The 14,474-nt window shown below is 32.5% G+C and overlaps 1 protein-coding gene across 1 annotated transcript; it reads left to right on the top strand.

Moving 5' to 3' along the window:
• The first annotated feature begins 1,154 nt into the window (after positions 1-1,154).
• Positions 1,155-13,080, top strand: LOC120340572 (5'-AMP-activated protein kinase subunit gamma-1-like). The gene is made up of 12 exons (XM_039408864.2): positions 1,155-1,405; positions 3,586-3,706; positions 3,867-4,006; positions 4,891-5,084; positions 6,540-6,612; positions 7,375-7,524; positions 8,233-8,431; positions 8,855-8,981; positions 9,430-9,595; positions 10,252-10,289; positions 10,700-10,849; positions 11,659-13,080. Exons 4-12 carry the CDS (start codon positions 5,025-5,027, stop codon positions 11,758-11,760), a joined length of 1,065 nt encoding a protein of 354 aa, XP_039264798.2. The 5' UTR covers positions 1,155-1,405; positions 3,586-3,706; positions 3,867-4,006; positions 4,891-5,024; the 3' UTR covers positions 11,761-13,080.
• The last annotated feature ends 1,394 nt before the right edge of the window (positions 13,081-14,474 follow it).

The raw sequence follows: 14,474 nt of genomic DNA, 5'->3' as shown, positions 1-14,474 counted from the left end.
ATAATTTTCAGATTTTTTTAATTTGCAACACTGCAAATATGCGGTAGGTAATACTGGATAATTTACAATATAAAAGCCAGTTGTTATCATATTGAATTTGAGGGTCTGGATAACTATAGCACACTTCTGCACTAGTAATTCTGCATAACAAGGCAATTCGCTGCATGCTTACTGCAGAATCACAGCATGTTCATAACTCACTCTTATACAAGCAGTGTTGAGTATTACAACTGAAAGATATCTATCTTTCTGAAATTGCCAAATTTATGTATCGCTTCGAAAATCATATGCTACCCTTGATATTTCGTAACTTTTTTACTACGTTAGAATTTCAATCATCTATAGCTATGCCACAAGGAGTGTTACAAAAATGACTTATTTCATGCCTCGACAAAAAAAATGCTCAAAACAAAAGTCATTCTAACTTGGGAAAAAAATTCCGTCTAATATTAAAGAAAACTCACTTGCAGTTGCAACATTCCATAAGCGACTAAAAATTCATCTACTTGATGGCTATGGATAGATGGAAAAAAGACTAGGTTTATTTACCTACTCCATGCTCTATAATTTTTGCCCAAATCTCAATTAACTCCAATAATTATTTCCCTCGTATATTAACAAATTCTGCTATTAGTGCCCAATTAGAAAAACAGCCACCTAACATTCAAACTATAAAAGAATTGTTCCCTCCCCTGTAAACAATTGCTTAAAGTATTTGTTTTTAGTGTTCACCTTATTTATTGTGTTTAGTATTCACCTTATTTATTGTGTTTAGTGTTCACCTTATTTATTGTTTATCCAATAATAACAGTGGTACTTCGGGTGTCGCTTCTGGATAACCAGCTTTGGTTTCCCGCGATTTCCCTCCCCCTGTAAAACTGTATTATTATTTTCTTGTAATTTGTGCCTGTGTTATTTATTTATTTTTTACTGGTTGGAATAAAATAAACTTGATTGATTGCCGCTTCTGACAGTCTGACCCTGTCACTTACTGGCTAATGAAAATAATTGAAACTCGCCTGATCAGAATAATGTCATCACTACATAAAAATTTTGATACTTCTATTTCTCACATTCAGACATCCTTGATTGTCAGCTTAGGTTGAGGTCAAGCCGTACCACAGTTGTCCGTTTCCGAATTTCATATGTATATTTTTTTGATCTCATATATAGCAGGTATAAGCTAGTCACTTAACAAAATAAAGCATAATTCTGTAATCAACGCTGCAACGGGTTCAGGCCGCTGTATCTGGCAAAAATATTTAAATTTATTGTTTGGTTGCTGGGCTGTGCTTGTCATTCATTGTTTCTGGGCAACAGATTCTAAAATAGATTTTGAGGCAGAAGATATTGAAGGTGATCTGGTAAAAGAAGTTCGCAATTAATTGCACACATATATAAGCAGGTAAGATATGTTTAATGTTAATTTTGATATATTTAATTGATGAGCGCTCGTTGGCATTTTTGAGTGTTGTTTCTGCTTTTTTGATAAGGAAATTCTTGGCCAGTTAATCAGCTGCACTAAGACCTTGTTCTATGTGCAGAGTTATTTTTGTGCTGAAGAATAGTGATATTTTACATTTCGAATTATCAGTCTCATTTTTAATATGTAGGCCCAACTCAGTTTTATAATTTAGGGATGTTGTACTTCGTAATTATGATTATTGCCATAATTGTTCACGAAAATCAATGAGATCTGTTCCATGATTTCAGATATTCAAAATTTAAAGAATTTGTGTATAATTTATGTGTACTGATGAAATATAATCACATTGCAATCACATATTACACTGCATCAAAGTACCAAAGATGTTACATGCTGATATGGTTTTAATTTTTGAACGAGGCTTGTATCTTAGAATTAAAAACATGTATGAAGCATTGCGTCACTGATAAACATTTAAAAATATTTAAAATAGCATCTGTGTATGTCCAAGCATCCTTTTTTGCTAGTTAAGATTTGTTACTGGTTAAGGTGTTTTTATGTTGTTTAGGTCAGGGCATCCCAAACTGGAGGTCCCGCAACGAATTTTAGGGGTATCACAGAGTACAGCAATTTCACAAGTACTATATCTATTGCACTTTTTCAAACCTTTGATTTGAAACACAATTATTAAACTAAGCAAAAACATGAATCCCGCGATTTCGAGAGAGTACATAGGTTTAGCTCAATGCCATCTTTTGTCATAAGACCCGATAAGCGGCGCTCTTACATAACAATGCTGACTTAACTATGATCGAGGGAATTTGTAATATGTGGTAAGGGGTGGCAACTCGCAAGCTTAAAATTTTGGGAAGCCCTTGGTTAGGCCATAGTTTAATAAATTTAGGTTTTAACTTCTACTACTATTGAATTGTTTCCATAAGTGCTGATGATTTTGAGTAATAGTAATCAATGTTAATAAGCAATGTCCTTGCGTCGTATTCTTTCATATCCTGGATGTTGTATACCATCACGGGGAAAAATTGAACATTCTCCCCCAGAAAATTTGTCTCAGCCACATTGTGATTGTCCATGTGATGCATGCGTTGATGGCATGTGTGATCAAAATGAAAATATTTTACAAAGTAGTGAAGATGAAGTCTTTATTGCAGAACAAGAAAACAAATTATTGTATTCACCATTTTCTCAACCAAAACTAAATCAAGGTAGCGAAAGTAACAAAATATGGTGGTGTGAAACTATAATGACTACTAAGCATTTCCAGTCATTGAATCCTTAGTTTTGAAAAAAATAGGATAGGATAGGATTTACATATTTATCCCGGGGGAGAGGAAAGCCGATAAGACGGCTTATCCATATGGCGAACCACGGCCTCTCGTCCGGTTACCATTCCAAGTCGGGTATGGGATCAGTTTTACTGTATTGTTTGTTTTCGGAAGCATGGACTTGGTGGTGGAGGAAGCCGTAACCGACCAGCGGTTACGTGAACCACCCAACGACGGCGAGGAGTCCAGCAATCCTCTCGCACATAACCATCCCTGCATGGGATTCGAACCTGCGAACCCACGCAGAGTAATTAGAGGTGCGGTGGCGAGCGTATTCCTAACGCTTAGCCCGTTGAGCCACACCGCCGCGCCAATATGAAAATATTTTAAAAAACTATGTAATATAGAAAGCTGAATAAAGACCTTGCACATGATTGACTCATTCTTTGTAATTTGTTAAGAAAATATGTATTTGAGTCCAAAATGCTTCTTTGTGGTTCTTCGTTTATGTGTATTATAGAAATGTCACAGTCCATCCATTTGATCTCAGAAGTATATTTTTCAACATGATGAGTCTCACCGTTTTATCTGACTGCTTTATTTTAAGCTGTTGACTAAAATCTATTTTTTGGTAATATATGTTTATTATTGGCGATTATGAAAATAAAAAATTGGCATTGGCAAGATCTTTCGCCGATAATTTTGAAAATTATTTAATTTTAATTACTATAGAAGAACAATTTTAATAAACAAAACATCGTATTGCGATTTTGAGTCGTATAGCTTTGGTTTGCTTCTGAAAGTTTTCACTTAATTTAACATGCTTATGCATTGTTATTATGTTAACTCGGTCTAAGCATGTTATTCTTTTATCAGGTGACTCACAAGAAGTGCCTTTGCACAGGAATCAACGGTCATCAAATATTTTTAATCATTACAGAAACCTCCAAATAAACTATTCCCGCAGGAAATCCTCCAATTCTACTGTTCAGAGCAGGTATTTTCTACAAAATATTAATTGACAAAACATTTTGAATGATATTTTGTTAACCTTAAAATATGTGTACACCACCAATGTTTTGGTCATTTTTTGTGACTTTGTTTTTCTCTTTTGCAATGTAAAAAATGCTTGATGCATAACTGCTTTTCATCTACAGAAAGCTTTCAGGAACTTCTGAACTTTCACAGCAATCTGGTATTACCTTCACAGCATATACCCATAGACCATCATTTGATTCTTGTCCTGCAGTTCAAATTCCCACAACCCTGGATCCCATTGAATCATCAACAAGTGGTGGTAAGTTAGTTTTAATATTTTGTACTATTAGTAGTTTCAGAAAGCCTTCAGAAAAATATGAAATTCTCATAAGAGTACAAGTATATAGGCGTCTTTTTATAAGCAAAACTCCATCATTCATGATGCCAGTGTTTTTTAACTATTAAAGTTGACCATCAGACGGTTCTTCCTAATAAGCTATAGGCATAGGTCAGCAATAATTCCATCTAAAATTTTATGTTTACTTTTGAAGATTGTGATTTGCTGAAAATTATTTTGTATTCAGATAACCTATTTTGTTGCAAAGCATGTTTGAATAAAGATGTTGTTGTTCAAATATTTGCGATTGGTATCATGGTGCAATCAAAATTTACTACACATGTATTCCAATTAATATTATGCCATGGGCATAGATGAACTGGTCTTGGCACCAAACTCTATTGTATGCCCATTTATGACTGTGTATGTGTATTTGGAAAAAAATTTTGCATAGGCGTGTGTAAACAAACCACAGGTCTAAATTTTGTCAATTGCATTTCCAATCTAAAAAGGAACGGAACTGTCTGTTTTCTATAGGCTATATCTCGCAACTATTATACTTTGATAAAAATATTTCACTTAATGAGCATGAGATTTAGTTTTCTGATCAAAGAAGAATCTGAGGGTTTAGAAATCAATATTGACTTTTTAAACAATCAAACAGTTTGTGGTTTGGTGAATTTAAATTCCTTCAGTCCTGAGTGAGTTTATGCCAAGATTTTGTAGTGGATTATGGACCATAGGAACATTGCTCTCTCTGCTCTCATCCATTTCCCCTATTTATGTATAATTGTTTCAAAATGATGTGGAAAATCTTGTTCACAAAAATATGGATTGGGAGTATTCTATGATACTTTCTATTTCAGCCATAATATCTCAGAATGAAGGTAGATATTCCGAACCTGAATTGGCAGAATTAAAAGGAGGAGGAAGCGAGGTTCAACAAATTCCTCAGAGTTCAAGCGTTTCTGGTGACATCGGATATATACAAACTGACAGTATGACTGAGATTTCACCAGGATTATCCCGCTCAGATGAAATGATGGATCTCACTGGGGAGGTGAGTTCAAGTCCCGGGTATTTTTAATAAAAATAGCTCAACTTTTATAATTTATCGCTAGTTTTATAGTTTTTTATGTATCCAGATCTCACTGCACAGTTCTAAACAAGTGAAACTTGTGCATATAATTTAGCATAGTCAATATACAGTGTTTAAATTGCCTATTAATAAACAAATTTACACTTCACGAAGAAAATGATATTAGGTTGAAATCAAGAAGATATTACAATAATGCTGCATGATTTTTCTCGCCAACACATAGATTTTTGTTTTTCTAAATTCTCATAGTATATACACCAAGTTAAAATTTGATTTATTAGTATTGAATGTAATATGTACGTTCTGGTTCTATAATTATTATACTTGAGATAATCCTAAAGTACAGGCTTATCTAACTCTATGATGAGTCAGGAATTTGACCTTGCGATTGATAAGTTACAGAAACCAAACCTTCTATTTTAATCTTGTTATTACTTTGAAGTCTGATGCCTCATAAAATTATTGGTATCTTATTTAAGATTAATGAATTTATTCAGACAAAAGGTTTTTAGAATAAAATATAGTGAATTCAGCAAAATTAAATAGTGGTTTTGAAACATTTAGAAAACAACATTTTTTAAAGAGATCAAACAATATCCTGTTATTACTAGAAAATTGCAATGTCCATGAACAATGCTAATGCAATTTTGAAAGTAGTGAAAGTTCGTTGGCTGTTTTGTTGCTCAATGCTCTGATTATAATTTTTTTTAAATATGATGTTACAAATCACTACAAAGTACAAAGTATCCTTGATTTATATTGAATGGATATGGATTGGATGTAGAAACTAGGAAGTGTAAAAATTGTTTAAAATTTGGTTGGTCATATAATGTAAATGTCATGGATACGATACATGGATGAAAATATATTTTTTGTTTGAAGCAGGTTATTTTTTGTCAAACTCCACCATGTAGTAATCTGTTGTCGTATGGTATATAATTATGGTGGAATGTATATGATTTATGTTTATTTAACTCTTTCTAGATCTCAGATGAATGACTTGCTTGATCTAATTATGATTGATTTCTTCCAATTTCCCATTTTTTCCAAATGTGGTATATATTAAATATTAATGCTGTCATTTATCAGTTGAAGTTTTAAAATATTCATCTTTGTTCCTATTTTGCACCCTAGACGTCATTTCCTACCGTAAAATATTAAGCCAAGTGACTCCCGTAGTACAGGACCTGAAAATATGGCCTAACCCTAACCTGGTACACATACTATGTTCCGATGTCCGCCAGCTTGGTTCACATACTTCGAGAGTACTGAAAATTATAATGGTTATGTTCAATGTTATGTTTATTTATTAATACCTGTTTCATTCACAACTAGACTAGGAATAGTAAATAAAACGAATGCATGTCATTTATGTTCTGGATATAAATTTGTTTAAACCTTCTTTTTATTTTGCAGTCTGATGAAAATTTTCAGAGTGGAATGATTGACAGATTGAGTTTAGATGGTGATGATGTTCATGAAATGCCAGGTAATATCCTGAATATTTTTTACAGCTTGGATGATAATGACACTGAAATTGCAAAAAGTCTATAAAGACTAGATCCATTAATCCTGGCCTGACTTGATGTTGTTTCAAGACAGTGTGTGAGTTGGTAATAGAGATATTTTATTTGTGATAGTTATTGTAGTATAATGGAAAACAATCGTACTGCTCTGGAGCAATGTTTCTTTTCTATCCAAGATTTTAAATATTCCTACCTTAAACCAGTGTTCTCCAAACTTTCTCATCGCGTCTGACTTGGCTCTGTCAAAATTTTTTGCCAACCTTAGGAACTACATTAAAAATAAGAGTAAAATTTAATAATACAGAAAATATGGAAAAAAGTTAATAAAATTGTCAATACCTTTAATGAATCGATGTGCTTTCATATTCTCACTCAAAAGATTGAATCTTGACTTTATTTCGGTGATGGTGGGTCTTAGTACTGGTTTTAAATCTTTCAAATTTGATCAATATTTGTTTTAACATAAGTTAGTGTCGGAAAAAAAATTCGCTGCGGGCGTCCCTTATTGAGCCCTTTCACAGCCAACTGGGGGTAGAGACCCCAACTTGAAGAGCCCTGTCCTAAACTATAGCTGGGCGTTTGATAGTTTGGTTTTGCAAACCCATTTTTTAAATACTTAATACTGAAATGTTTCCTGTCAAACCAATTTTCAGCTGTTTTTGAGATAATATCTTTTGTTATACAAATTATGCATTTGTTAAGTTTTACTGTTTTCTTTTCTGCAGATGATCTTGATATCACAGAGGAAAATCAAGTTTTTGCACTTTTTATGAAAGATCATAGATGTTATGACCTTATTCCTACTAGTTCGAAGCTTGTCGTATTTGATACAAAATTACCAGTGAAAAAGGCCTTCTTTGCACTTGTAGCGAATGGTAAGTTTCTAAAAAATTTTGCGGTTATTGGAAAAAGTTTACTTCGCATTGTTTATTGATCTACACTGTTCCGAATTAATGAAATCATGACAAAAAAAACGATTTGCTGAAGTGGTGTTGTCATAGCTGTAGCCTGTAATCTATATCTTTATGTAATCCAACAAAACTATCATTTGTTAATTACTATACAAGTCTTTGGCTTTCTTATATGTAAGTTTTATGTTTATTAAGTTTCAATCGCTTCACGAATTCCAAGGATTTTGATTAGTCTTTGAAAGTAATTGACAATATATTGTAGATAAACTTGTAATACAGAAAATTCATTTTTATGGGAAGAAGTTTTTTGTTTTGTAAAGTAACTGTTGGCATTTATATTAAATATATATATTAAAGTAATGTCACGCTTTCGGTCAATATTGATTGAACTGACCTCAGTGCACCATATTGCTATATGTTCATTAGATTAAATTTCGGACAACACCCTTGCTTATATAAATATCATATTTGGCTAAATTATAAACAAATCATGTATTATATGGTTTGCACAACGGTGCTGTTTTCAGTAGAGATAATATAATACATTATTTGTTTCTAATTTAGCCAAATATGATATTTATATAAGCAAGGGTGCTGTTCGAAATTTAATGACCATGTTTACATGAATAAATTCCAAGTTTACTACTATTACAATCTTATATTTCCTTTTAGGTCTGCGTGCAGCTCCGCTGTGGAACAGTGAACGCCGCGATTTTCTCGGAATGTTAACAATAACAGATTTTATTAATATATTAAAAACTTATTATAAGTCACCTCTCGTTAAAATGCATGAGCTTGAAAAGCATAAGATTGAAACATGGAGAGATGTTCTACATAGCAGAAAACTTGTGAGCATTGGTCCAGAAGCAAGGTGAGACACAAACAACTATTCCGCAACAAATAGACGGATATCACTGATAAAACCTCAGTTTTGTTTTTGTTAGTATTTTTGAAATTTTATATATAGATATTTGGCCATATCAGTATAGTTAGTTTTAAATAATCTACTTTGTCTGTGATGTGAATCTTTTTGTCCAGTATTATCAAGCTGTCAAATATATTTGCATGTCCCGTATTGTTGCAATATTGAACTATTGTCAAAAATGTTAAATTTACTCCTCCCCCTTTTTTGAACATATTTAGATACTAATCCGAAGCTGCTCTATGCATTGTCCTAATAGTCCAAATTAAAATTGCATTTCTACTCTGCCAATGCCATACTTTGTGTTTTCAATTAGAGGTGTTCTACCTATGTTTTATTGTAAATATGTTATCTAATTTGTAATTTTTGCAGTTTATTCCATGGATTGAAAATTTTGGTCCAAAACAAGATTCATCGTTTGCCAGTCATCGAACCAAAGAGCGGAAATCCATTGTATATATTAACGCACAAGAGGCTCCTTAAGTTTCTTTATTTGTTTGTGAGTATCATGAATATTAATGAAAATTTTGACTTGTTGTTTACAGATAAATTTTGGTACTCCGGTAGTGTGTGTACTAGGTTAGGGCATAATTTTATTCTGATCTTTCTTATTTCAGTTCTATTACGAGTTCGGAGACTTTCTGTGTTAGCCTAGTGAATATATAGGTTTCCTATTACGCAACTCAATGTAAAGTGAGCGAACAAAATTAGTTACTTCCATATTGGTACACACACTTCTGGAGCGCCCAAATTTGGTTAATGATTGACTAGTTCAGCGCAAACTTAGCACTGGCAGGTGTGAATGTTCATATATGTGTGACTCGGAGTTCAACCCCTTATTCTTCTTTGAATTCTGGTATATGCTATAATTTGCATAAAAAATGTTTCGTTCAAGGCTGCAATGCTATGTTACTTTACAATGATTTGAGATGTTTTAAATTATTTAGATGAAAGATATGCCAATGCCATCATTCATGCACAAATCCTTGGAAGAACTGAGAGTTGGAACCTATGAAAATATTATAACAGTTACTGAAGACACTCCTGTTATAAGAGCTTTGGTACATTTTGTTGATCACAGAGTCTCAGCTTTACCAGTGCTCGATGAATCAGGTAATGAACAACATACATATTACATTTATAAGATATAGATCTATACAGTTGATGAGGAATTTAAAATCCTGGATATAATGCCATGTAGAAACACATTTGCTATAATTGTATTCTATCGTTCTGTATCGCCCATGCATAAATTTCAAATGTTACATGCTTATGAATAAATATAAATTAAATTTATTGTAACTATTCATAATGAGACCTTCTATAAAAGTATCTTATGTTCAAATTTTGCGACTATTTTACAGCATTGAAATCATTTATTTGCTACAGATTTATTCTCTTTGTATATGCATACAGGCTTGTATACTCGGTTTAGACTAATAAGGTGACAGCATTATGTACAGTAGAAACTCAATTTCCTGATAATTTTAATTAGATATTAGAACCTTGATTGTCACTGCTCGATAACCTCGACAACCCAGTAAAATTGAAAGATTTTTTTGTTTCTCTATATTTGTGTGAAATTGATTACCTGCCCGAAAAAATAAACTTTACTTGAAGACTCGAGACTCTTGAAAAGTAATCACCTTAAATTATTACAAGAAAATTGCAGTTGATATTTTCAAATCTGGAATAACCTGTAAGAGAAACTTTAAGTTGATAGTGATTACGATTTATTGTTCATTAATTCAGTTTTATTTTTTTTTTAGGAAAAGTTGTTGATGTCTATGCCAAGTTTGACGTTATTGTAAGTTTTTATCAGAATAATTAATTTATCAGAAATTGTGTCAATCATAGGTTTATTTTGTCTGTCCAGTGCCAATTATTAGAATCAACAATTTGTTTGAATGTTATATCCAAAATTATTCATGCATAATGAATTTTACAAGTTTTTCAAAAATGATTTGAACACCTTCAATTGTAAATGTGATGTCATAGTATACAAGACAATGACAATTCATTTGTCAATATCTAAGTAATCAATACATACAGTACCCAAAATCAGTATTTCATCATATTGAATATAATTATTTTTAAAGAGTTTTTTAAATAGGATTTGATTGCCTTCAATTGCAATTGCGATGTCATAGTATACAAGACAATGACAATTCATTTGTCAATATTTAATCAAGTAATCAATACATACTTATCACATAGAATTTGGCAGCTCAACGCTCTTACAACAACCTCGATGTCACAGTGAAACAAGCATTGAGTCATCGTCAAAAAAGGGCGCCTGGTGGCGTTTTACGATGTTTTTTATCAGATTCACTACTTACAATCGTCAAAAGAGTTGTTGATGCAGAGGTCAGTATAATTGCAGCCAGATAGACAATGGGGATTTAGTGGGTTAAAAACTGATGTAATATTTCTAAAATGTGGGCGTGACATAAATATGTGTTGGAAATTTCACTCTGAACATAGTTTTGTTGGATGAGGCAGTTTTATTTATATTATTGCAAATTGGCACCATTTTTAATGTCCATTTGAAGCTGGGGTTAATCAATTTTCAACGTGGGAATATTAGTTTTGGGTAACAAAAAGTGTGGCACTAAAATACTACCGCTGTGTTCCCAAATTTTTTTATACATAGTTTAATCAGTACTCCAGTATTGTGTGTACCACGTTAGGCTTAGGCCATAATTTTATTCCTATTTTCCTTATTTTAGTTCTATTACGAGTTCGGAGACTGTCTGTGTTAGCCAAGTGAATATACCCTTTGCCCATAGGTTTCAGTCCCTTTACACAACTTGATATAAAGTAGGCAAATAAAATTAGTTACCTCCATATTGGTACACACACTTCTGGAGCGCCGTTTAATCTGCTTTAGTAGAGTAGTATGATATCAGAGTGCATCATCAACATAATATCAAATAATATTTTTAGCCATCCAGGTGCATTGACAATTACACATATAGTTTAACAAATCATTTTTTAAAGAATGCTAAGCAATTGAAATCTCATGCAAAATCATAATTTTAGAAGACCAAAAGAATGAGTGAAATATGAATGTCACAAGAATTCTTATATAGTCAAAAGTACCGAAGATCATTATTATAGGAAATAATCAATCATGTTGGTGGCATAATGTATTTAATTGTACTTGTATTTAATAGGTTCATCGACTGGTTGTGGTTGATCAGGAAGATAGGGTCATTGGAATTGTATCATTGTCAGACATGTTATCTCGTATGGTACTGAAACCATTTCAAGACTAAAAACATTGACATTTTTCAATGAATTATGTTTTGAAAACTTGACTTCACGATGTTTCAATTCACATGCACTTCACTTAAATCGATGGCCAATTGAATCAAAAATCTTTTATGTTTAAATTTTGATTCTGATTTGCATTAGATACCTCTGCCATTCTTTCACGATTCTTTTATTGTAGCATACTCAAGAGTAGTACTGAGCTACGTTATATGTGATGGCATTTGTCTACTATAAATTTGTTCTGCAGCAAAATTCGAGTAGATACCTATACTCTTTGCCTGGGGGGATTGGAGAAGACATTGTCGAAAAATACTTATATAACTTGGAATTGTTTAATTTTGTATCACAGTATAAATATTGGAGTCTAAAAAGGTTTTGATATATTTGAAATTGTTATACCGTCTCCACGTGTCATTATTTATATATATATATATATCAAAATTATAGGAATTGAGATTTTTGCAGCTTATATTCGCAATATTGCGAAATCTATGTATCATTCTCATATGTCGCGTCTGGCTGAAATTGAATGATTAATTATTGTTAATTTTTATAACATTTTATCCAACTTGAAATTTGCTCATGTTCGATATAATTTAGACTCTGATGTTTTCTAACATTTCGTATGCATGTTTGTTTTCTGTTGAAAAGTGTAGTTTTGAGAATAATAACCTTTAAATTATTCAAGCGCAGCATGCCAAGAACGTTATTCTATATTCCAGACATGAAGATAGTATATCTCCTTTTTAGGTTTGGATAAGTTCTCTGAGTTTCTATTTTTTTTTTCAATCATCTAATAGAAACATTGAATTGCAAGGTCGTTTAGTTCAAGTTGTGTTCAGGAAACTATTCAAACCTTTTTTTTGTATGTCCAAATACCAGATGACACAACAATATATTTAGCAGGTGATTCATTCATTGTTATGTCATATGTAATGTTGTTTTTGAACAAAATAAAAAATGGACCTTTTTATCTGGTTGATTGTTAAGCCTGCATGACTGAAAAGTATTGAAACTTCATTGTCTTTTCATCTATGTCGTCTCATCACATTGAATAGTCCTTTTTGAGAAAATGTCTTTTATTTTACTTTAAATAGAAAATAATATCAACTAATTTCTAGTCCCAATCGTATTCTATTACAGATTTTCTTGTGTCATTATTTATATGATTTCAAGTTGTCGCAGTAGTTGAATGTTTAACATAACCCATATTTTTTGCTTATTTTATAACTTTTTTTTATTCACTAGTCAATGTTTCATGGTTTGCACTGCGGCTTTGAAAAGTCTTATCACTTGGAATATATTGATCATTTTTAACTTAATTAGTCTCTTAATTGAAGGGGTCCTAACTAGAAAAATTAAGTACTCGTTAGATAAGCTCAGTATGTGGCTGGTAATCCAGTCCTGTGACATTGCTTTTTGTGGCAGAGAAATTTCAATTGACTACGCATAACTGAGTTGATTAATATGGAGTTGTCGACTTAGCCTTGAGTGCTCCTTCAGCAGCTTGGAGTTTCATTAGAATCATACGAGAAATAGGGCTGAAAAGACTGTGTATAGATAATTTTATACTGGTGTACGTACCGGTACCCCTACTTTCTGTTTCAAAATAGTGACGTGGTAAGGCTGCTTGGTAACTTGCTATGTAAGTTTAAGAGAGAGGCCCCATTGCCCTAAATGTGTTTTGGTGAGTCCTTGGCTGAAAATATGTTGTGAAGGCAGATCTCTAATGATACCTGGTACATCATTTGCTATGGGGACATCTACAATACAAGACATCTTGCAAATTCTAAAATAACAGTATATAAGAAAGATCCGTGTTTATCTATTGATGGAGGTTGTAAAGCTCATTATTCGATCGTAGCAATGAATCTTTTGAATGATAGAAATAAAGCGTTGTACAAAGTTTTTATGTTTCTCCTCTAATCAAGGGTAAATTTTTACCGAGGCCGAGAAGTCTCAAAATTATTTTAATATCTCATCAATTGAATCTCGGCTCGGCTAACTGCGAACGACTGCTCAGACATCTCTTTTGTTTCATTGAATGTTTCCCCGAGCATCGGTTTCCGTAACAATTACAAATCAGTAATAAGTCAACAATGACGTAACAACTGGAATTTATGGGCCTCTCAGACAGATATGCAAACTAGAATTATATCGGACATTTTTTCAGTTTCCGTTAAATGCAGACCGATATTTCCCATATATATATTTAGTTTTTTAATCCGTTCTAGAATGTTTTAAAAATTAAGCTAGAATACGGATGTTAAAAATTGTTTTTGCTGGAGATCATGTTCGCGGTATTTTACTCGTTAACTCTAAGACATGCCCCCACCTCTCCGCGGGTAGAAATGGGAACAGGATTCTGATCTGTTTTTAGCAATTTGCCAGCCAACCTAGCTCAACCAGTTTGGCTGTTTTTGCTGTCAAAATTATTACATTATTATTCATTATATATCTTTTCTTTTGACATTTTAATATGACATGTTGATTATGAACAAATATATCAATCGAATATTTTCAAATGTGTATAATACAAAATATGACGTTATATTTGCACAAAATCCTGCAACTCAGTGTATCGGTTCGATAGTTTAGTGAACATTTATTTATTCTACCAGCTATCGTAGCCAAACCCTATGAGATTTTTAATTGAACACCTTGTTTACGAACGCCGGTGCACAATGCATCCGAATCAATTAAAGCATACCGGAAT

The sequence above is a fragment of the Styela clava genome, chromosome 14 (genome assembly GCF_964204865.1).
Source record: "Styela clava chromosome 14, kaStyClav1.hap1.2, whole genome shotgun sequence".
NCBI lineage: Eukaryota > Metazoa > Chordata > Ascidiacea > Stolidobranchia > Styelidae > Styela > Styela clava.
The sequence above is the reverse complement of the archived record's forward strand: the minus strand, read 5'-3'. Positions and strand labels throughout refer to the sequence as shown.

What these genes read in the sequence shown, in the direction of transcription:
- LOC120340572 (XM_039408864.2), top strand. Translation starts at nt 5,025, where the DNA reads ATGACTGAGATTTCACCAGGATTATCCCGCTCAGATGAAATGATGGAT. An exon ending in TTAAGTTTCTTTATTTGTTT is followed by an intron (nt 8,982 to 9,429) that starts GTGAGTATCATG and finishes TAAATTATTTAG; the next exon opens with ATGAAAGATATGCCAATGCC. An exon ending in ACCAGTGCTCGATGAATCAG is followed by an intron (nt 9,596 to 10,251) that starts GTAATGAACAAC and finishes TTTTTTTTTTAG; the next exon opens with GAAAAGTTGTTGATGTCTAT.